The following is a 25,018-nucleotide window of genomic DNA, read 5'->3' as shown; positions in this document are numbered from 1 at the left end:
CTTTGTAGTCTGTAAGACCTGTATTGTCCAGCACTTTGAAGACAGCAATGATTGTCCGAGGTGTGGCAACCAAGTTCATGAAACAAATCCATTAGAAATGTTGAGGTAAAGAAATATATTTCATAATTTGTCTGATTTTAATTGTATACATTTGTAATCTTTATCATTTATTATGCTATTTGAGCATAAGTCGGGCATTTAAAGCATTTTACTTCATTTTTAAATCTTTTAATAAAAGTTTGAAATAAGATTACATAATGTTTAGGAAATGTACCTGCAATTTAAATGACAACATTCTCTTGGGCTTTTCAGAGTGACTTCAGTTGAGTTATTTTCAGATGCAGGTGAGCTAGATTGGATAACTGTATTGGTAATAAAATTATCAGGAAGGCAATAATAAGAAAAAAAATGTGTGCTGGGAGAAAAGAGATTGACGTGTGATGGTACCTAAGAATGGAAGGATGATGTGAGGTGGTTAAGAAAGGATATGTGGGAGACAGACCAAGAAGTAACTGAGAGTAAGGCTCAGTGAAAAGTGGAAGAAAGAGCAAAGCGAGTCCTTTCCCTTGGAGCCTCTTCGGGAGTGTTGTAGTATCATTCAAAACTTTAAGAAAGGGAGGTAGCTAAGGGATGTTCTGTGTTGCTCTGGAGGGATTTGATGAGACAGTGGGTACCCACATAAGTGGGTAAAAGCAGATGACTGAGTTGTTCAGCATCTGTTGGAAATTCAGACTACACCTAAGGTGAGACAAACAACTGCCCACATGTTAGTTTAAAGCTACAAAAATAGATGAGGACCCCGGACACATGGCCCACAGAAACACTGAAAGAAGGAAGGTGGCATATAGAGAATACTATACTCTATACTTGCTCTATACTCTATCCTTGTGGCTGGCTTCTTCCTCCAGTGGATTTGGCCAACTGTGCCCATCAGATATATGTGCAAGAAAAATTGCTTCTGTACTTAGCATTTAATTGTCATTATCCCCAAACAATAAAATTAACCAATGCATTCACATTATATTACTATATGCAGACTCCAGCTGGTTTGAATCTATAGGAAGATGTGTATTAGATATGACATCCTGCAGTGTTTTATATTAAGAACTTGACCATCCAGATTTGGTGTCTGTGAAGAGTCCAGGAACCTGCTCCCCAGCACTGGGGGATGACTTTAGTATGGATAAAGAAAAAATATTTGGGCACATAGAACAGACAGGGAAAAAAATAAAACGAAGAAAGGAAATTTCAGGGAGTTGGTGTTAAGCCAGGCTGTCATATAGCTGTGAAACTGTAGTGGTCATAGGGACCAATTCTAGGGAGTTGAGGAAGGTAAAACAGCAAGTAACAGTATGGAATGGAAGTAACAGACTGTACTCTTCAAATTTTTTCAGATTGAAAAAAGATTTAAAAACAAATGTGTGTGTGTGTGTGTGTGTGTGTGTGTGTGTGTGTGTGTCTGTCTGTCTGTCTGTCTGTCTCTGCCTCTGCCTCTCTCTTTCTCTCTGTGTGTCGTGTATCTATAGCAGATATATGCAGAGTCCAGAAGAAGGCATTAGATCTGGAGCTAGAGTTACAGACAGTTATGAGCCATCCAGTGTGGGTGCTAGGAACCGACCTCCAGTCCAGTGCAAGAGCATCAAGTACTCTTAACTGCTGAGCCATCTCTCCAGCTCCAGAAATAGCTTTAAAAGATGCTTAAGGAAATAGATTTTGCTTCTTTAGAGTTTGATGTCAAAGAAGAGTAATGCTGTTAAGCAGGATGAAAATAAAGTAAGAGCAGGTGTAGAAGCAACAAAATGGGCTGAAGAAATGGAGCCAGGAAAAAGAAGGGTTATGTATTATCAGGAAAAGAAAACTAGAAGAATGCCTAGATAAATAAGTTTGTATCTAGGGAGCTGGAAGAGTCAAACTGTCTTAATTTCTCAGAAAATGAAATGGAGAGCATTCATTTTTAGAAAAGAACCAGCATTGTAGAGATTCAAAGAGTGGGAATGTTAGCTATTGCTGCGTGACAAACCACCTCTAAATTAGTGCTTCAGATGGCAAGCATTCCTTTCTCCTCAGCAGTGGTGTGGGTTAGTGAGCAATCTGGTCTTGACTTTGCTCATTCCTGCTCATTCAGTTAACTACTGGGTTCTGCCATGTGTTGGGGTGGATTGCCAGTGCAGTGATCTGGGGCTGCCTCAGCAGGGCAGTGGAGCCCTCTCCTAGTTGATTGATGTACATGGAGCAGAACTACAGTGCCTCTTAAGACCTAGGCTAGGTCCAAGGTCAGTGTTATTTGTCCCGCGTTCCTTTTGGTCTAAGCAATTTTCTGGGGTAGTCCCTATTCTTGGGATTGGGAATTCTCAGAGATCTAGACTCCACCTCTTGACCAAGTGAAGAACGGCAAAGGCATGTTCAGAGGGTGTATATGTAGGGAAGGCTGGGAACTTTGGAACTATTTTTTTCCCTATTAGTATACCACCAAGGGAAGGCTACTAGAAGTGGGCGTGCTCCCTATGAAGGCAGCACTGGTGGTGGAGCAGGAGTGCTCCCTATGAAGGCAGCACTGGTGGTGGAGCAGGAGTGCTCCCTATGAAGGCAGCACTGGTGGTGGAGCAGGAGTGCTCCCTATGAAGGCAGCACTGGTGGTGGAGCAGGAGTGCTCCCTATGAAGGCAGCACTGGTGGTGGAGCAGGAGTGCTCCCTATGAAGGCAGCACTGGTGGAGTAAATAAAAGGTTGTTTAACAAAAGTAAAAAGTAAGTAAAAGTAAAAATCATCTGCAGTCTGTGTTTCATAGTATGTGTAAGAAATCTCAACTGTTTGCGTATTGGATTCTGATATCTTCATTGTTTAACCCCCTTCAACTCCTGAAGGTTGGATAATACACTGGAGGAAATTATATTTAAGCTGGTACCTGGACTACGAGAACGTAAGTTGCTCTTTGGGTTCTACAGACTTTTCTTGTTTTATGAGATCAGTATTTCTATTAAAGACTTAATCCTATAGTTTTCATATTTTTTTTCCTTCAAATTAGAAGAACTTCAGCGTGAATTGGAATTTTGGAAGAAAAATAAACCTCAAGAAAATGGACAAGGTAACTCTATGTTTCTGACAACTTCTCTCATTATTACGTTGGTGGAGTAATGTCTTTCTGCACTCAGAATTCTCCTGTGCGAGACTCATGCAGCCTTTCATGAGATAGTATCTAAATCACTGCAGATCTGCATGACTCCAGTTGAAGGTAATTGGAGAGAGGAAATTGGACTTTGGGAGGAGAAAGGAAAGAAATGAAAGAGAAAACATTGAATAGGCTATAATACTAATAGTTTCAGGACAGAAAAATCGGAAGTAATAAATAATCTTAGCGAGCACCTCAGTCGTGAAGGCATCTCAATTTTACTTCACTTGTAAAAGCACTTCAATAGGAGCCAGAAATGAGATGTGGTTAAGAGCCAAGTCTGGGTTTGCTGCGCTCTGATGCTATGGAAGGAGCACAGGTGGACAGACCGCTGATGGTTCACGTTAGGTCTTGGATCTGTCAGCAAGGGCTTTTGTGTGCTCACCAAGATGTTCCCATCACCAGGCTAAGGGTCCAGGTTTCTTCTTTGGGACCCAAGTAATAATTCATCATTTCAGCAGGGCCTGGAGAGAACTCATTGGGTAAAGTACTTGCCTAAGAATGAGGACCTGAGTTTGATCCCCAGAACTCACATAAAAGAGTGAGGCATGGGCCAGCAAGATTCTCAGTGGGTAGAGATACTTGCACACAGATATGATAACTCAGTTCGGTCCCTCAGTCCCTCAAGGTGACAAGGAGAACTGACTTAGAGACCTGACATCCACACATGCACCTACCTATACATACGGTGTTTAAAAGTCAGCGCAAGGAAGCCAGAGCTAGGCTGGTCTCTGTGGCTTAGTGGCCAGCCAATCAACCTAGTCAGTGAGGTCCAGGCCAGTGAGAGACTCCCATCTCAAAAAAGGGTGGATAGCACTTAAGAGCACCCAGGATTCAGTCCTGGCCTCCATGAACACATGCATAACACACACATACACGCGCACACATGCACACACAGTAACAGTAGTTTCAGCAGAGTGGCAAATGTTGCTGTACTGAAAAGGAGCTGTTTGTATGTGTATTATCCATACAACGGGATATCTAAATCAGAAAGTAATACCATTCTTCATGTTTTTAAACACAAGACTTCATTCAGGATGCCCTACGTACCATTCAAGAGGCCCCTGTGCATTTGTGAACTTAGTCACCAGCCTTGATTTGCTCATAAAGTTTCATAAAATCAAAGTCATTGCAGATGGATGAGGAAATGCTGGGTCTCTTTTTCTCATTTATGATGGTGCTAATGGCTTTAATAGTTTACTTAACTATTTAATCCCTTAGCAGGGGAGCTTTGATAATAGTTTTCATGAGTAGAATAATGGTAGCAAGGGGCTATTTTTATACATAACAACAAAATGAAGAAAGATGCTGAAATGACTTAACCTAAAGCTTATTTTACCTGTGTACAATGTACTTAGCTTGCCGTTTTTAAAAAAAAAGTAGATAATATAAAATAGTTCAATTTTTACTAGCACACATGGAATTGCCGTCAGAATTATAGAATAGGTTTAAGCTATGATTTGTTTTATATATGAGTGCCATAGACAAAATAGGTAATTTTGTATATCCTGGTTTATGAATTTTATCTCCCTTTACCTATTTTTCTCCTTTTCAAAATATTTTTGGATTTGGTCTTTAACTTTGGGGTGTGGGGCTTTTCACTGCGCTAGGTGTTTGGTTCATAAAGACAGTGTCTGTACATGGGTTCTGTGTAAATATGGATGGGAAAAAGAAAGCCATCTACCCATTTTTGTAAGGTACAGTGTAAGGCTTTTACTGTATTGAACAAAGCCTAGCCTCTCATTGGTAGGGGGACTTTAAAAATATAGTTCTTGGCTAGCTGAATTTTCATATTTAGCTTAGGTAGCTATATTTCATCTGGAAAAGTTTCCTGACTCTTACATGGTCACATATTTCATTTATTTACCCACCCTATATTTGTCCCTTTTTGCCTTTTCCTGGACCCTGGCACCATAATGCTAAGGATGCTAACTCTTAGTGTTTGTTTTTCTCATTTCTGTGGCAAAATACTTGACAAGAAGAGACCAAACTACTTGACAAGGATGCGGGGAGTGGGGGTGGGGGGTGGGGTAGGGGGTCGGTTAGCCTGTGACTGATAGTTCAAGAGTGCAGTGCATCATGACCGGGAAGGCATGGAGCAAGAGCAGGAGGCTCCCAAAGAAGAGAACAGGAAGTGGAGCTTAGCAATAAAACCTCAAGGCTCCACCTCCTAAAGGTTTCATAACTCCCCCAAACAGCACACCATTCAAGCTCATGAGCCTAGGGAGGTTATTTCCTGTTCAGACTTCATGCCCTTTAATTGTATTATTGTTACCTCAGGCCTAGCACAATGCATGTCTGAAACATTGTTCAAGGTATCCCATAAAGGCATCAATAAATACAGTTGCATGCATGTAACATTTTAAATAAATTTTATGTTACATATAGTATTCATATTTTCTTAGTGGAATTTTAACATGTTAAGTGGTTACAAAGCATGCTTTTAAAAATCTAATTCTTTTTTTTCCCATAATTGATTTTATAAATATTTTGTAATTCAGAGACTGGAGAGAATGTAATTTGAAAGTTAACACTTGGTTTTTATTTTGAGCACATCTGTTATTGAATTTGGAAGTATTTGGTATCCTGTTTGCCTTCTAAAAGTGGTCTAATCACTAATTGCAGTCTTTCATGACCAAATATAGTTAATCCAGAATCTTTCAATTGGATTTTTCAGTATGCCCAGAAATCTTACACTGTTATGTTTCTGATGGCCTTAGATGAATATTCCATTGTTGAGTATGTTAGAGGGTTTAAAAAGGATTAACATTTTCAATTATTCTTCAGACCAGTTAGGAAATATTTTAGGTTGCTTATTGTTTTTGTGAGTACCGTATTGTTTGGTGTTTTTTTTTGTTTTGTTTTGGTTTTTTTTTGGTTTTTTTTTGTTTTTTTTTTCCGAGACAGGGTTTCTCTGTGTAGCTTTAGAGCCTGTCCTGGAACTCACTCTGTAGCCCAGGCTGGCCTCAAACTCACAGAGATCCGCCTGGCTCTGCCTCCCGAGTGCTGGGATTAAAGGCCGCCGCCGCCGCCGCCGCCGCCGCCGCCACCACCACCACCACCACCACTACTCGGCAGTACCGTATTGTTGATTGACTTTCAACTTTGGGTTACGTGGGCTTTGCTTTGATTATACAGATGACGTGTCAAAGGTTGACAAATCTAAAGCAGATGAAGAAGGTGATGAAAACCAAGATGATAAGGACTACCATAGAAGTGACCCACAAATTGCTATCTGTCTGGATTGTTTACGAAATAATGGGCAGTCAGGGGACAATGTAGTGAAGGTGAGTGGGCAGATTTCATTTTCCAGCTCATCAAAGTGCTTTCTTTCAAAGTTTTTGTTACCATAATGCAATTGAATACCATCCTCTGAAATCCCATACCTGGGAGTGGTCAAGACCTTCCTTTACAGGCACCTTGTCCTCCCACCCCAACCAGCCAGGCCAATGCCACCATCTAGTGGCTGATTTTTAAAATGCAGTGGCCAACTCAGGCTGGTTGTTTCATTCAAGCAGTATCTCCAACCTTTGTATTAATTATCTTTATATTCTTTTTTAAAGAATTTTAGTTTTATTTTATATGTGTAGGTGTTTTACTCGATGTATGCCTGTTCATCATGTGCATCCCTGGTGCCAGCAGAAGCCATCAGAGGGTGTCCCCTGGAGTTCCAGGTGGTTGTGAGCTGCTGCCATGTGGGTGCTGAGAATTGAACCTGGGTCCTCTGAAGAGCGCTGGTGTTCTTAGTGCTGAGCCATCTCTGCAGCCCTAAATTATATTCTTCAGTCTTCTACTTTATTTGAAACTATAAGCCTCCAGTTTCATGGCTAATATATTTTATTAATAAAATAGTAGGTTTTGAAGTAACTTTGTGTTATAAAATGCCTATATATATATATAAAGAACTGATAAAATCCTTGAATTTAATTATTTTTCTACGTAGTCCTCATTTCTCATCCCGTTTCTCTGTGTCTGATCATTAAACTGTTTCTTAAAGGATCTGAAGACTCACTGCTGTCTCAGTTTTGTCCTTGGTGTTTAAATATTATTCAGTGTTTCCTGGTGTTTGAATTGGCAGCAACTTTCATTCTCATCACAAATGTTCACTGTAGTGGTTTTTTCGCTCTTACGTAGATTTTTGTCACTTTGTCCAAGCACATATTAGTCATTGAGGGTTTTTCTCTGCATTTTATTTTATTTACAAGTTCATATTTTCTGTTTATAATTTTCTTTCACTTCATATCTGTAAATCAACAGGTGTTTGGGTTGAATTTCTTTACTATTTTTATAATATTTACTATATTACTAATAATGGTACTTTGTATTAGGAAATTAAAAACAAATCATTTTAACTCAGATTTTCAGTTTATCAGCATCTTACAATAAAAGAATATACTGGAGCATAGTAAGCAAATGAATACTTATTCGCTGTGTGGTAATGACATAAGTGTTTTTTTGTTTTTAAAAAGGAGTGTCACTTGAGACAGATGAATAGGAACCAAGTGGGTGTAGGAGTAGGAATAGGAAGTAACTGCTAACTGCTCATGTGTAAAGAATTTATTTAGAGGACAAGGAAAAATTTTGGAATTAGATATTATAATGGTTAAACAACTTTATAAAAACTACTAAATTGTTCATTTTAAATAATGACTTTATGATGTTATATTGCAATTTAAGAAGTTAAAGTCACACTTGTTAATTGCTCTGATTGGTAGAGATGTAAATCCTAATACTAAAGAAATGAGAGGAAAACATTATAAAGCATTTGAGCTTAAAAAGCAAAAAGCTGACTTTGTGTTTTTATAAAGCTCCACAAAACAAATGATCGAACTGTGTCCTAGAACTGCAGGCCCCTCTGAGCTCCCAGGAGGGCCCTGCAGATTTTTGTAGTTAGTCTTGTAACTCTTGAGAAGGAAAGGAAGAAAGACAGGCACTGGGGCCTTTATTTTATCAGCTTCTGACAACTGCTGATCCATCCACTCCTGCTCTGAAGTAGCTGAGTCTGGGCACTTCAGATATGGGTGCTCACACTGTGGCCTCAGGAAAAACAGCTTAGAATGTAAACAGAGGTTTCTCTGTCCTGTCATGTCCTTCAGCTGTTTCTGACAGAGCTTACAGAAAGACCATCCCATAGCAGGGGACATTTCTGAATTCTGCATTTTCTGACCTGAATTGGACAACAGGAGACAGAATAAGAATGTTGTGCCATGGGAAGGGAAGGTGACATTTTTGAAACAAAACAGTCTTCTTCCATGTAGTATGTCTAGATATGCAGATGTTCCAAAAATATTGGTCCTTTCTAGACAGCTGAGCAGGGTAGAGTTAGACATGGACCTCACCCTCCCATCCCCCACCCCTGCAGGTTCCTGTGAGCACTGGGATGTAGCACAGTGCTTCCATTTTCCTTGTCAGGAAGGAGATGGTGAGAAGCCTGGCCCCTGGCTCCTCTCCACCATCCTGTCTTCTACCCAGCACCTGTTAGTCATTGCCTCTTGTGGTGTCAGCGCTTTCTAGACATCTATACAGTAGTGTTCAGGAACACGCAACCAGGAGGTTTAATTTGGTTTTCTTAGAAAGTATTCCTAGAGAAAGTGCTTATTATTATTTATTTTCTAAGTATTTCCAAGTCAACTTTCACATAATTCAGAGTGAAATTTTATTAGATTTGTGTCAGACTTTATTGAATTATGAGTTCTGGGAACATTCTTTTGCCTTGTCTTAAAAATATTCTCTTAACTATTATGACATCTCTGAATTATTAATGACTTGTAGGAATTTGAACAGTGATGTGAGGAGCAGTTGGAGGGCAGGGCTCTGCTCAAGCTTAAAGAGTGAATGAGAACCACTGTCTTCATGTAAAACAAGAACACAGCAAAGCACGCAGGCCTTAGTGCTATATAGTAAAGTGCAGTAGCCCATCCCTGGGGAATGCTTTTCCTCAGCCCAGAGCCCACACTGCACAGCTGGAAGGCGCTGAGGCGTGCTGTGGACAGAGCAGTGCCTTTCTGCTCTATCTGGAGCTCCTCCCAGGTCTTCTGTAAAAATACTGCTCCCTGCAGTTATTTACAGGTTCTGCATGATGTCCCTACTACTTTCAGAAGTAACATCATTTAATAAAATATTGACAGTTTTGTGGCCTTTTCCATAAACTGTTTTCTCTGTTTAAAAATATCTTAGAGAAAAACAGATTGTGTACTTGACAGGATTTTGTTAATTTACACACTAATGCATTCTTGAGGAATGTCATGTAAATAGGCAATGATTAAGAACATTCTTACTTAAAAGAATTAAAAGTTTTTTGTTTTTTTTTGTTTTTTTACATTTTGAAAATACTGAAAGCATATGGTGAAAATTGTGCCTTTGGTTTTAGTTTGGTACAGTTTGATTTGGGTGGTCTTATGAGACTGTTTCACCTTGCAACCCAGGTGGAAGTCAAACTCAAATCCTAGCTCATCCTCTGAGTGCTGGGATTACAAATACATGCCTCCATGCCTCTGAATGCCTAAGGTTTTAGTAAAAACAAATTAGAGTGTTTAATTTGTCATTTTTTTTTCTTTAGGGTCTCATGAAGAAATTCATTCGATGTTCTACACGAGTTACTGTAGGAACTATTAAAAAATTTCTAAGTTTAAAACTAAAACTTCCAAGTTCTTATGAGGTAAGTAAAATAATATCTAACTGTGATTGTTTTGATGATTCTGATCTGTAGTAAAATTCTAGCAAAAGAAGTAAAAAGGATATATTCAAAATTTTTGTAGAAACTGGTTATTTTCATTATAATACATATAATGAATATATGTTTTTATTATAATATGTAATAACATAATAAAAATTAATTTTTAGAATGTAATATTTATGTAACATTTTAGAACATGTCCCAAGAAAATCACATTAATATATTTGTAACTAAAGGAGATATTAGTAAAACTTATATTAAATACTCCCAAAATAAGTCTCCTATCAAAATGAGTTCTTTCTTTTTTTATAGTGTCAGCATGCTCTAAGGTGTGCACTTTTTGCATGTTTTTGTTACTGTTGTGCAGCTTTGTGCTTTATAAAGTGCATTTGAGTTGCTTCCCACCACCCCCCTCTCATCACCCTGCCTCCGGTTGGAACCTTTCTCAGTGTACTTTACTCCTACTCCCGTGCCTTTGTGTTTGTGGTCCATGGAGTGGCACTAAGAGTTTCTTGCCTGAGCCTGAGTAAAAGGTTATTTACTAGAACAAGGACAACTTAGACTGTCTACACCACCAAAGGAAATGACCCCTTCCCCAAGCAACCATTAATTGCCAGTAGTTACCCAGCGTAGGATGGGGCCTCATGGACTCCCATCTGTGATGAAATGATGCTCTCCCCAGCCTTGTGCAGGTCTTATGTGGATAACTATAGCTGCAGGAAATCCATTAGTGTAGAGACTATGTCATGTCCAGAAGAGTTCTTTTTGCTGCCCATCTCGCTGTCCTCTGACTCTGAAAGTCTTTCTGTCTCCTCTTCTGTGATGTCCCTTGAGCCTTAGAGGACAAAGTACAAACCTCAAATGGCAAATAGGAGATGGATCTGAAGTATGGGCAGGTTCCCTATCCTGGTGGTGAGCCAGAGCAGGGGCCAAAGTACAGGCACACTCTGTTGAGATGTGTGACCTTGCATGAGACTGTAAGTCTCTTATTAAAGGAGAGGAGAACTGAAGGGTGATGGGATTTAAGCACAGACCTTGACAGGAAGGAGTCTATCTATCTAAGAAAGCATCTGACCTTGAACCTAATGGAAATGTCTCATGTGGCTGATGACTAGTCTGGGTTAAATTTTTTTTATTAGTTTGGTTCTGTGGTTTTAAAAAATTACAGATATGGGGCTGGAGAGATTACTCACCAGTTAAGAGCACTGACTGCTCTTCCAGAGGACCCAGGTTCAATTTCTGTCATCCACATGGTAGCTCACAATCATCTGTAATCCATCTCCAAGTGATTTGACACCCTCACACAAACATACACGCAAGCAAAACACCAACGTACATAAAAATAGATCATGGGGCCGGGCGGTGGTGGTGCATGCCTTTAATCCCAGCACTCGGGAGGCAGAGGCAGGTGGATCTTTGTGAGTTCGAGGCCAGCCTGGTCTACAGAGCGAGATCCAGGAAAAGGCACAAAGCTACACAGAGAAACCCTGTCTCAAAAAACAAAACAAAACAAAACAAAACAAAACAAAAAAAAAAAAAAAAAAGGTCATGGTAAGCATAAAAGATTAACAACTTACAGATACCATCTATAGTGAAAAGTATACAATGAAATTATTTTACTGCATTATTTTGCTGTTTGTTCTATTTATGAAAAGTATCATGTATAGTTTTATTTCTTTAGAAGTCTACTGCTGAGTTAATTTTCTTCAGGAAGTTACTGGAGCTAAGAAAACTCTTCTCTGTCTTCTGCCATGTACTATGATTTTTCTTTTTTAACAATTCTTTATCTTATCCCAATCAAAGAACTTGTCCTTTGCTTTCTTTAAAATACAGATTGGTCTCCCGTTATTTTGCTGCCAAGCGTCTAGGCCTGTGATTTAATGAAATGTCTAAAATTTCCATAACAGCAGTACTAACTGGGATAGGGGGTTTCAGTTGCTAATGACTGTGGGTACAGCTTGCCTGATTAGTAATTGCAACTTTACAACTTTGCTTAGGAATTTGTTTTACAGACAAGATAAAGAGAGGTGTCTACTTTATTCTTGTAAGAGTTAGTAAAATAACTGAAAATTTTCAAGGCCATAAATCATTCAAATACCAGTAATTTAGTTTGTATATCTAATATAATTGGGACTATATGTTGTGTTAGGCTTCAAAGTTCAAAATTGCAGCCTTTGTCTAGATAGATTCAGATCTATGTAAAACTCATTCTCCCCATCCACACTTGAAATAAATCTTAAGCAGTTTCTTTCACTAGAAACTAGAGGACTGAGACATCTCATTTATAGGGATCTATGATAAACATTCATTATATATTGTTTGTTGAATTAGTGAACCATACACAAAGTCTTGTGGCCTTTCAAAGCTTTAGGGGTGGTTTCCTGTAGCCTCAAACAAGACAGGGAGGCTTTGTAAGTACAGTTTGTTTTGACATTTCTTGCAAGGTGAGGAGAATCCACAAATACGCCAGAGAGGCCAGATAGCCCTTGAACACAGCTCTGTGCTGCATTGGAATGCCCCATCCTGGGAACTTCAGAGGATTCTGAGTGGTGGGTTTAGAATGAGCTTGCTACACTTGTATGCTCTTCTACACCCTTCTACTGATGAGAAGAGTCTAGCGAGAGTGTAGAAGTGTCCCAGGTTTACAGAATAAAACCTACAGGACTGCAGAAACATGAATCAAGATGGTTGGTATTGCATTTATAAACTGTATCAACTTGAGATACGGTTGTATAGCACAAGATAAATGCTGTTTAATCTAGTTACATCTGAACTATTGACATTCTGTAAGGAAGTGGTTTTAATAAAAGTATTCACTGTTCTTTTAAAACTGATACTTTTATGTTGGTATATCTAGTTGGGTCTTTTAAAATTTGAAAATGTATAAATTTAAATTTTCTTTGGACTAATATATTTTAATTATTCTTTTTCAAGTTGGATGTTCTGTGCAATGGTGAAATTATGGGGAAGGATCATACTATGGAATTCATCTATATGACAAGATGGCGACTAAGAGGAGAAAATGTAAATTCTTTATATTTACCTATGTGTGTATTTAGTTATATATTCTTATGTAATTTAAAGTTAACAGTATGGGTTAGGAGCTTTAGGAAATTAATTTGGGAAAGAAGAAACTGGTTCTTCTTTATTCTCTAGCACCTAAAAATTGGTTGAAGTACAAGATCAATGTCTATGTTAAATATTTTGAAGGTGAGTTTTTAAGTCCAGCAATAAATACATCCAGGATTCCGCTGGCCTGAGAGCAGAGGCGGCATGTACTTTTTTAAATCCTCGTGTCTACTAGAAATGTGAGTTTGTGAGTTGGGGTCAGATGCCCTGATAGCACGAACAGTCAGAAAGGGGAATTGTTGGGGTTGTGATAGAGAGAACACATGGGTAGGATTAGATAAGCACTAAAAATGACTTAGGAGTGTGAGTGAATTAGTGGAGGTTTCTGATGCTGGGATTAGATTATTGTGCCTTGGGCCCTAGTGATGAGGGAGAAATTTTTCACAGGAGAAAACCTAAGATCAGCTCCTCCTCCCCTCAAAATTTTTTTGTGTGTTTTAAGTATTTTTGCTTAGGTTAACTCTTTGAGTCCACCTGAGCCAGGAATGTTAGGGAAACGTGAGGCCCTCTGTGTACTGTATTACAAGCCCATCTGGGAATAAGGAACACTATTGTAATGTTACCAGAGATTTCCCTCATGACCTGAATACATAACTATACCTAAGATTGATTAGAAAGTGCAGTAATTAACACCCAAACTTACCCATGGAACATTAAGAGTGTGAGTTTATAGTGCAGTGTATGTCACGCATTAAATATTATAATGTTTCTACCAGGTTTTATTACATTGTCTTATGAAAATGTTAATTATAAAATACAGCACAAAGTTTAGTTATTACCTCACACAGTGTAATATTTACAAATAATGATGGTTGCTGTGTTTCAGTAGTTCAGAGGTATACTGACATCACATTAAAGTAACATCTGTTGAACTGTTAGAAAAACCTCAAGCCGGGCGGTGGTGGCGCACGCCTTTAATCCCAGCACTCGGGAGGCAGAGGCAGGCTGATCTCTGTGAGTTCGAGGCCAGCCTGGTATCCAAAGCGAGTTCCAGGAAAGGCACAAAGCTACACAGAGAAACCCTGTCTCAAAAAAAAAACTCAAAAGATCCTTATACTATATAGTGGTTAAGATATTTGTCTACTTTTTCAGAAGAAAATGTGATGATACAATAATATTGAAGCACCTAAATTCTTAAATCTGGATTTTTGTTGTTTCCCTATCTGTTTTCACATGGATAAAAATCTTCTCTGTGAGGTTCAGTGCTCTAGTCACTGACAAAAATATCTCAGGACCAGGAAAGAAAACTTACATTCTAGTGTCAGTCACTTGCTAGCTGTGTGTACTTGAAGAACTCATCAGACTGCTTTAGGTTTCATCTTTTTAATACAATTGTATTGCATAAATAAAACTGCCTTATTTATGGGCTTTAAGGGTTGCATGTACATTGTTTTCATGTGCTCCTTAAGCCTGAAATGTTCGAGGTACCAGGTGCACACCACAGAGGGTAAGTCTGCACAGTTAGAAGCAGGTACTCTAATTCTACAGTAATAGTGCTGTAGGAAATATCACTTTGTCTGTCTTTGCTCGTTCAGTGGGCCTTTCAGCATGTGAATGCTGGAACTCATCACTGTGAATAGACTGGCCTCCAGTTTAAAGGTTACCTCTCCTAGGGCTCACCTGTCTGTCACAAGTACTCTCCTGAAAGTTGTCCATGGTGTCCATTTGTATGTATCTGGGTGGGGAAGTATTTTTTGAAGGAAGATTTTACTATGTAGCCCAAGCTGGCCTGGAGCACACTGTAGCAAAGACTGGCCTCAGACTAATATTCTCCTGCCTCCGCCTCATTAGAAACGTGGGCCATCCAGCTCAGCATTGCCAGTTATTTTAATGTCAAAGCATGAAAGGGTTAACTCGTAAGCTTTTTACTGATAGATTGCCAACTAATCAGTCTTTATGTAATTAAATTTCTGGTCACACATTTCTGAGGTTTCAGGTTTTTTTTTAGATGAGATACACTTTTATCAAAGTTTTTAAATTGGTCCTGGAGAGATGGCTTGTTCTTTAACCCTGGTTTTGCTAGTGTCTGTAGTTTTGAGATTGGTCACCCCCTCCATACTGGCAGGAGGCTAGGATGTCTGCCAGTTCAGTACTGCTCCTGGCATTGCTAACTAGCATGGCCCTGGGCGGGATCAGCTTGTTCCTGTGCTGATAGCTACTGTTATGTTCTCTTACTTGCTTCTAGTGTTTTGTTAAAACATTCTAGTCCACTTAAAATTGATTCACTTACACATAGCAAGGTTAAGAATCTAGTTTATTCTGAAGATTTTTTAACCAGAAATACAGTTTATTGAACACTCCAAACTGCTCCTCATTGTTTGAAGATGCTGCACATGCGTGTGTGTACACACGTCTGTGCATGTTCTGGACATTGTTTTTTAAACAGATGTTAATTCTGAACCAGCACTGTGCTTAACGCAGCTTTTATAAAACTCTAGTCTAAAACCTTTCAAATGCCCATTTTCTTTGAAGTCATAACATGTCTTGTATAGGTCAATAGTTGTGCTTGCCAGATTGTGTGTGTGTGTGTGTGTGTGTGTGTGTGTGTGTGTGTGTGTGTGTATTTGTACCTATTGAGACAGAAACTCGATTTTAAAAATCACGTTACATTGTTTTACCTGTTCTCTGAGATGAACTTTTGAATGGGTCTCTGATTGGCACTGGACTGTATTCTGGGCTACTTTAGCCGTCTCTGGCCTCTGCAGTTTTTCGTTCTTGTCAGTGTTATGGAATGTCTGCTTGTAATTCTACTCAGCCTGTGACTCCGTGTGTAGCTTCCACTCCTATCACACTGGAGTCCTGAGTCTCCACCTGAGTCCTTAGCCTCAGGAAAGGGTACTGCATATTCATGTCCACCCTCCCTCATCCTGTTTGTCCTCCCAGAACCAGTCTCAGGGAAGTGAGTTTCCCTTCCAGTTCTGCAGTAACCATTACAAGCATCCCTCTCCACCATCCAGCTTCTGTGGTAGTGCTTCCCTTCTTCCCAGCTTAGGTCCCCTTCGAGCTGAGTCCCTTTCAGAAAAGATGACCATAGGTGGCCTCTACCCCTTCTTAGACCTTGTCTCCATCATGATAAATTATTTTTAAATAGCTTTATCCTTACAAATTAAAACAAACACTTGGTCAAATAGCTGCTATCAATTCTATAACAGTATTTTTGCTTGATGATTGTTGCGCTCAATGTTGATCTGTTGATGACTAGTAGGAAAAATACACTTTAACAGTAGGTGCTTTTTAAATCTTAGTGCAAATACAAGTGCTCTGGGCATGATGACAAAGTACAGTTCTACTTAGTAGGCTTGGGGCTGGCCTGAGACTCATTTCTAGAGAGCTCTACTCATGTGAGAACACCTCTGATCTTGAGAGCGAGGTTTGGGAAACATGATCTGTGGCTAGGTTTCTTCTGTGGCTCTACAAGTTGAAGGTATGGAGATGAGATTCATGTTTCAGTCAGGGGTTACTCAGTCATCTGATGTTACCATCACTCTAGTATTTCTCTTCATAATGCCAGTTTTCCAAGACATAGGGAATCATACATATTGCTAGCAACTTTATTCTCATTGGATATGTCTTATGGAAAGCCATTACATTTTGAAGGTTTTTTTAAATATATTGGTACAATTCAGTTGGTGTGACTATTATAATTTAACTATTTTGGTGGGCATTGGGGTTTTGTTTCATTTTTTAACATTACAAGCAGTGCTGTATAAAGTCCAAGGCATGTACCCATTGCCTGTGTTGCTAAGTTTACAATGGACTAAGTTTTACATTGTGGGAGGTTGTCTATTGTCCTCAAAAAAGTTTCACAAGTTAGAGTCATACCAGTAATATACAAGAGGGCCTGTTTTCCGACTTCTTGACACTCATATTAGCAATATAGCATCTTTGCAAGTGTTCATATTCATTGCCCTTTTAATCATGAGTATGTCTTCTTGTTGACTTCTAGGAACTGCTTGTGTGTTCTGAACACTTAACCTCTTGCTATATATGTTGTAGCTTTTTTTTTCCCCCAGCTGTGTCCTGCCTCCCAGTTTTCCCTCAGTTTTGGGGATCCTTGTAACAGTGCCTGTGTAGGAAAATTTAGCAAGAATTAATATTATATGCTCAAGTACTTAGCAGAATGCCTAATCTAATAAATGTAGAAAAGTAACAGTGTCTCTGTTAAACTGTGCTATGATCTTCATCCACTCTTCCTCTACTCCGTGAGAGCTCCTGTCAGCATCTGTCTGTTCCCGTTCAGCATCCATCAGGGACCCGTGTTCTTCCTGCTCACTCTCTTGTGGGTAGGTTGCGTTCCCTCAGTCTAGCGCCTTTTCCCAGATGCTCCTGCAGCTTCCACCTCTTCCTGCAGCCTCAGCCACTCCAGCAACCATGCCCATCTCTCATTGCTTCATTTGCAATCCGGCAGTTTTAGGAGAAAACAAAAAAAACTACACACACACATCTGTTTTAACCAATACCAAGGAGATTAATAGGAAAAAAATTAATGAAATCTAACTCTGTAATCTTACTGAATGATTTTTGCAGCTTGCACAGTCAGACAAACTGTGGTAGGTTAGAGCTTGCGGACCTATCCGAGTCAGTAAGGACCGAAGTGGCAGGCTGTCCTTAGAGCATGATGATGAACTCTGTGCATAAGAAAGGACCAACTTCCAGAGAAAATTTGGTGAAATTTATCATCTTCCAAAGTAGAGCCTTAAAAAGTCTACTTTGGGAAGTTAAATTTTTCCTGATTAATTCTAACTTGTATTTTTCTGTGTTTAATTCTCAGCTATTTATATATTTATTTTTTCCATTTGGAAGAGTATGCGGTGTTAAGTACGTGCATAACTTAAAAGTATAAGTTGTATAATGTATAATGATTAAGACTGCGAACAGAGTGTCCGACTGACTCGGAGCTCATCCGTGCTATTAAAACAGGCGTGAGATCAAGACTGTGACCTGAGCAATATGAAAGGAAAAGGGCAATGGATCAGCCCCTCACAGACTGAATGAAGTTCCACGTCCTCTCAGAGTTCTGAGAGTGTTGCTCTCAGAGTAGCTGAAGAGGAGGTGTAGGAGAGATTGACCTCAGGAGCAGGTGGGGAAAAGATGGTCCCCACTCTGTACTTAAAGGAGAAAGTGGTGGTACTAGGAGATGAGGATTTCCCAGAAACTAGCATTTGGAAATGAGATAAAAAGAGTAGGATACCATATTGGTAAGTTTAGAATATTAAAACAAACAAAAACCTTCATAGATAAATGATAAAATTAACACTAAAATTTACCAACCACCAGATTATTAAATATTTCCCCTCCTCCCCCCCCAAAAAAGCCACACCATTCCTCAGTGTTTCTTTAAATTTCTCATGTTGGCGCTTATGTTTGACGTTAAACTACTTTAAATAACACGTTTTAAATATGTCCCGTTGTGGATGCCTCTTATCTGATGAGTTCGTCTCCTCCGCAGTTTCGCTGTCTGAACTGCTCAGCCTCGCAAGTCTGCTCTCAGGATGGCACTTGGTATCAGGTAAGAGGCACTCATGACGGTACATAGGACCACCACTCCCATCCCAAACTCAAGTTCTCAGACATGTCACTTTGTAAAACCAATTTTTAAAGTCTTTTCAAACTTAAATAACAAGTTTCCCATTATCATAGTTCTCCCGAGTTAACCATTTTACTGAACTAAAAATGAAAGTATGTATAACAACTATTATTTATGAATCAAGAATTTTTAATAATTATTTCAGCCCTTGAGAAATCTCTAATCTGTCCTGTGTTTAGATGAAATGTCAAATTGAGTGACTTTAAATAGAGCTAGGGCTAATTCTAATTGTGATCTGGCTGCTGGGCCCAGCCAGCCCTAACGTCTGCTCCGGGCTACCACAGAGGAATGAGTAACACAGAGGAATGATCATGTAGTAACACACAAGGACCTTAAACTTGTGTCTAAGAAAAACTTTTCTAATAAAAACAAATTTTAGAAATTTGGAAAACGAACTGGAGAGATGACTCAGCGGTTAAAAAATGGGAGCCAATTTTGATTCCCAGAACCCACATCAGGTGGCTCATAACTACCTATAACTCCAGGTCTAGGGCATCTGAGACCTCTAGGCTCCATAGACACCCTCACTAATAATGCACATGCCCACATACATACATATGTTTAAAAATAAATATTTTTAAATGAAAAACAGAAGAGTCTGTGTGCACTATAGTAAGGCACAAATACTATATTACTAAGTGCAGAGATAACATGCCCAGTCTTAATCTCATGGATGAGTTGTAGTATTTCTTTAAAATAATCCATTGCCCTTTCCCCAGTAATTAAAAGTCATCAGTCTAGTTGCTAGTAGTCAGTAACTAGTAAACTTCAGTGTTGCAGTTCTGAGGTTGAGACAAATTAGTTTACATTGGGTCTTAAAAGAATACTTGAAAAATCCCTAAGCAGAAATTTTAATGAGCAGCATATCTATGATTTTTTTTTTTCCCCAAGACAGGGTTTCTCTGTGTAGCTTTGCGCCTTTCCTGGAACTCACTTGGTAGTCCAGGCTGGCCTCGAACTCACAGAGACCCGCCTGGCTCTGCCTCCGGAGTGCTGGGATTAAAGGTGTGTGCCACCACCGCCTGGCGTAAATCCTAGTTTTTTGGTTTTTTTTTTTAGAAATGAAGTAACCTAATATACCATCTAGACAGGCAGAGAGAAAACCACCCAGGAAGGAAGCTGTGAGGGAGAGGGCTGAGTGAACAGTTGAGTTGATGTAGTGAAATGTGTAAAATCCAAACGGCAGGGCTGATAGATCATAGTGATAACCTTGTCTGTAGCTGTAACCCACGATCCGTAGGCTTCCACTCTGTGTCTTCATGTTGATAGCTGTGTCCTGGGAGATGACGTTGCTCTTTAGCGCTGATGCTAACTGTTGAAGAACATTGAAATAAGACAAATCTGCGCCCATGCACTCACTTCCTTTTCTTTATTCAACACTTCATGTGGATAACAATCTTGTAAGAAAATTAAATTTTACATTTAAATTTTTCCAAAATCATTTCCTAAAGGGAGCATCAAATGCCAGCAAACTTGACAGAGAATTCAGTTAGAAAATTAGTACCAAGGGGCTGGAGAGGTGGTACAGGCATTAGGAGTGCACGTTGGTCTTGCAGAGGACCAGAGTTCTATTCCTAGCAACCACATCAGGTGGCTCCAGGGAATGAACCCCCTCTCTGGACAATTTGGGCACCTGTACTCACACATGCGCAGACCCATACATATACATAGTTTAAAAAATAAAAAAAAATCTTTTTAAAAACTAGAACCAAGTCTCACTTTGAATACAAATGCAGAGATATTAAATAGCATACTAAATAATGTACTAAAATATCCTAAGAGAATAAAGTCAAGACCTGGTAGAAATTTTATCAGAAATGCAAGAATATCTTCATATTAGAGAGAGACAGATAGAAAACAAGCTAGTATTTTTTTTTTGAGTACTCCAAAATAAAAATCACTAAGTGCTGATTTGATAAAATCCAGTCAGTCTTAGTGCTCATTTTTTCTACTAGCTGGTTAGTTTGAAGTTTGAAAATTGAAAACTGAAGTAACTATTTCAAAGACATTCTTTACCTAGATTGACTAGTTAATATTTCACGTTTTCTGTCTCCTCTTCATCTCCTTGTATGCATCTTAGTTTGTTTGTGTTTTTTTTTAATAAAACTGTTAAAAAATAAATCAAATATAAGGTCAGGTGATTACAAAATTTTTTAGTCAGTATATATTTCCTCAAAGACCTACTCTTGCATATTCAGAATTCTGTTTCACACAGACTTTAAATGTCATCATAGATGTCAGACTCTGCACGAAGTTAAATGTGACTCTGCATACTTTTACAAGATTTATTTAACCGAGCAAAGTTAGTTAAACTAATGTTAATCAGGAAATGGGTGTTTCCAGTCAGGTAAGTAATGAATGGGACATGATCACTAGCACCTGTGTGCAACAGTGCATTATAAAGCTAAGAGCTCACATCAGGTGCTGACCTCCACATGCATGAGGAGAGAATTGCTCCAGAGTAAGTTCTAGTCCGGAGCCTGAACGCAGTGGTCCCGATTGCAGTGATCCCAAGCTCAGTGGCTCCAAGGGCGGAGGCAGAAAGAAAGGCTCTTTAACAAATGCTTTTGAGCTATTTAAGTATGCCTGAGGTATTCTTCTAGCCCTGAGCTATAGAAGAAAACATTGAACAACTTTTCTCTCATAGAACATAGAGGCAAAAAAAAAAAAAAAAAAAAACAGGGAAAGTTTAGTGTCCAGGGGAAACTTTAAGTATCTACTTAATGTACTTTAGAGGGCTGGGTAGGTGTCTTAGTTGGTAACCTGCTTGTTTTGCAGGCATGAGATGAGGACCTTTATTCAATCCCAGAACCCATATAAAACTGGTTAGGTGTACAGAGTACTCTGGAGGCAAAGGCAGGTAGATTCTTGTGACTCACTAGCCCTCAAACCTTACCTAATTGGCTAGCTCCAGGGGAATGAGAGTCTCTGTCTCAAACAATAAGGTGGCCAGTCTCAGAGGAACCATACCCATGACTACTTTTAGCGTCCACAAATGTACATACATACATACACAGAGATGCATATATACAACTATATGAGCATACAGAGAGAGAGAGAGAGAGAGAGAGAGAGAGAGAGAGAGAGAGAGAGAGAGAGAGAGAGAGAGAAAGAAATACATTTTGTACAGTAAGATAACCAAAGAAGAAGTTCAAGTTCTTTGGTGTGGTCGGTTTGGATCATAAGGAAGACATAACCACGTGAATATATAATAGAGAACACAGAGCCGAGGGAACACAACACAATGGCCTTGAGAAACAGAAACAGGTATCTCAACACTCAGGATCTGCAGGGAAGCCAGTGGCACTGGAGCGACAGTACACGGGGTGGTTGGAAATGATACATTCAAAGACACAGTGTTGGAGGTTGGATGCAGATCTCCTAGGACTCTTCATGAATTGCAGTAAGACTGCAGCAAGACACTTCAACATAAAACCTCATTTTATGACTCCTGATGGGTCAAAACAGTAACTGTTCAAAATGATAATAGAAAAGATGAAGAAGAAAATACAGTTGGGAAAATGATTTTATAGCAGAGACAATCTTTCACACTGTACCTTTGAAAATTAAAGGAGACAAATAGTGATGTAACTATTAATATTGAAAAGTACAAGGCAGAAATCTCAAATTTTTGCAGTATCTGACAGGAAATGGTGTAATGCCATTAAATATAACAACTATATATCAGTATGAAAAAGCTTAACTTTCAATAATTGGACAAGCTATAAAAGTTGACAAATAAAATATACATGTAATTAACTTTTTAGAAGTCAAGTAATAAAGTAAAAATAATATATTTTATGTTTATTAAGTTGCCAAGTTAAGAGGGGGAGGAATATGTCAAGAGTTTGCACATTTCAGTAAAATTATTGAACTTCATGTGTCCACAGAACAAACACAAGTTTTGGGGGAGTGGGGAGAGAAAAAAAAAAGAATCTCAGCCCCAGACAGAAAATCTCAGTCGTTGGCAATCAAGCCATTTTACTTCTGTGTCTGTTGTTCACCTTCAGTAGAATTGTTGCTGGACTTTTATCTGTAATGAGTGTATTCTAAAATGAGTAGTTTAATTGCAGAAGTATGCAAATTCTTCAATCAGGAATAGAAAGCAAAGTTCAAAGACTGTAATAAAGGATAAGCTGGGGGTTTGAGGGAAATAGAATGGGGCTTAGTAAAGTCAGATAAGGTGGCCGTGTCAGTGACCTCAAAAATCTGACTGGACTTCAGAAATAGAGAACTTTGTGCGCTCAACTAACCTAGTTCTAAGCTGGTTCTGGAAAACCAGAGTAAAACTTAAGATGAGTCCAAGTAAACAAAATTAAAAAGCAGAATAAGGCTAAGACCATTGGAACCTCGCAAGTCGGAGACTCTTGTGCTAGCCCATGAGATCAGAAGCAGCAGCTGCTTGATTCCTCAGCTGAGAACAAGGCCTCTGGCATCTTTCCCACTCTCCTGCCCTAACTGCAAGTTAGTACATAGCAGCATCCAGTCTCTCGCTGTGCAGCATGTGTGGAAGTGCTGAGAGGGTGTCTCAGGGTTGTAGACTCTCAGTCTGCCTTCTTCCTGTAGTAAAGAACACAGGGTTCTCTGTACTGAAGGCTTTGCACCCACCTACCCTGAAATAGCACAACACTGGCCAGTGGCCTTCTCAGCCTTTTCTGGATTCTGTGATACTTAGCTCATTGGATCTCACTTCAAAAGTGGAAACCTGCAAAGTTTAGAACAGGAAAATCAGTGACTCTCCAAACTGCTTTCTGATGATTTGTTTCTCTGTGGTAGTGAAGGTGAAGCAGACAGAGAGGGAATATGGCTCCTGCCTCCATCTGCAGGAGGCTCCTTCCTCCCTAGGATTGTGTGGTCATGCTGTAGCTGTGAACACTAAATCATATTGAAAGGAGATGGTCACCAATCCATGTAACAGGAACATGTTTTCAGTACTTCTAAAGACCATTTTAAAATTAAAAAAATACCGAAGGAAAGAGTATCAAATGAATGAACAATATTGTAGAAATTCCAGTTTCACCCATTTGCAGAATAGGGTCTCTTACTCTGGAGTGGTTCAGTGGGTTCTCACCAGCAACAGCTCTGGAGAATCCAGGACTCAAGTACTTAGCCCACAGAGTTGCTGGTGGGATGCAGCTTGTAGTCCTCTGCAGGCACTCTAGGAAGGGAGGAGAGGGGAAGGAGGAAGGGAGGGAGAGGTACTGATAGTAACTTGAATCTTAATTGACAACTTAAATTTTAACTTTTGTCGTCACTATTATCAGGAAATATAAATTATAATCCCCAGTTCTCCAAAGCTTTTCTGTATGAACTTGTTTTTATATAAACACCGTCTTACTCATACTTTTCTTTTTTTGTAGTCGTACCCTATGGTATTGCAGTATCGACCAAGAATTGACTTTGGGTAGGCCAAGGGGCCCAGACTGCACTGAATGAACCTGCACTATTTGTTTACTCGTCGGCAGATTGCACAGTGAGCGGTGTGTGGACTTGAGACACGACCTGATTTTCAGCATGCACATAAGGCCATTGTCTGTCTCGACAGTGTCAGTTTCCTTCATGTTGTTTCTACTAGGAGCAATCCAAGTGCCCTTCTGCTACTGACCATCTGCATAAGACATTCGTCTCGTCTCACAGTGTGCAAAGCACGGCTGAAATCAGCCAGGAGTACAGCCGTGACTCTGCTTTTCAATGTTTTGCTTGCCTGTTGCAAGATTGTTCTAATGTTAATTACACTAGTAAAATGGCTCAATCCTTGTGGTGTTGCAGTTTTCACATACTTAATACTTTTATTCTTGTTAAAATAGAGTACTGTACAAGAACTAGTATAATTATATCTTGAAATTATTTTGTATAAAAATATATTTAGAAAAGTGGTTTCTGAGCCACTGTCCTATTCTTGGTAAACTTTTATGTAAAAAAGAATAAACAGCCAAAAAAAAAAAAAAAAAAAAACCAAAATGCCAGCTCATTCTTGAGTGTGCAAGTCCTTTTGTGAAGAATTCCAGTTATCTTTTGACCAGAGCACATTACAATTGGAGCTATCCTGAATGTCTGGGTAGTCTCTACCATTGCACAGGAAGGCGTGTTAGCCCTTCACATTGAAAATGTATGTGACTTGGACAACTGAAGTTCATAATGTTGGCAGCTGATCATATTGATGTCTAATAAAATTAATGTGTGAGTATGTTAACGTTTGTTACTGTTTTAGGGCAAGTGGGTGTTGCTTTACAAAACTCCATTTGTTGTCTAGCCCGTGGTGTGTGTGTGTGTGTGCATCATGGCATTGTTGATGCCGTTTTGTGAAAGCATTGTTTCTTTTAAGTTGGCCTTAGGCATGTGTTGTGGCATGCAGAGGGTTATGTATAATGGTTTTAAATACTAGGATTTTAGATAATGCTCATTTATGGATTTCCAAAATCTCAAGTTACTGATCCAGATTGTTAGCTGCATATCAC

The 25,018-nt window shown here is 39.2% G+C and overlaps 1 protein-coding gene across 3 annotated transcripts in view; it reads left to right on the top strand.

The window, feature by feature from the left end:
* The window catches only part of Pcgf5 (polycomb group ring finger 5), a 113,204-nt gene extending 88,457 nt beyond the window's left edge, over nt 1-24,747 (top strand). For 2 of the 3 annotated variants that reach the window (XM_059258785.1, XM_059258784.1), the window contains exons 3-10: nt 9-105; nt 2,864-2,919; nt 3,025-3,084; nt 6,307-6,455; nt 9,728-9,826; nt 12,779-12,868; nt 18,423-18,482; nt 23,921-24,747. In XM_059258785.1, coding sequence (XP_059114768.1) covers nt 9-105; nt 2,864-2,919; nt 3,025-3,084; nt 6,307-6,455; nt 9,728-9,826; nt 12,779-12,868; nt 18,423-18,482; nt 23,921-23,968 — 659 coding nt within the window. In that variant the 3' untranslated portion in view covers nt 23,969-24,747. The remainder of the gene's footprint in view (nt 1-8; nt 106-2,863; nt 2,920-3,024; nt 3,085-6,306; nt 6,456-9,727; nt 9,827-12,778; nt 12,869-18,422; nt 18,483-23,920) is intronic. The other variant, XM_059258787.1, reaches the window with a different exon arrangement.
* Nucleotides 24,748-25,018: the final 271 nt, after the last annotated feature.

This window comes from Peromyscus eremicus, chromosome 1 (assembly GCF_949786415.1).
Source record: "Peromyscus eremicus chromosome 1, PerEre_H2_v1, whole genome shotgun sequence".
In the NCBI taxonomy this organism is placed as follows: domain Eukaryota; kingdom Metazoa; phylum Chordata; class Mammalia; order Rodentia; family Cricetidae; genus Peromyscus; species Peromyscus eremicus.
This window is presented reverse-complemented; position numbering and strand designations above follow the sequence as displayed.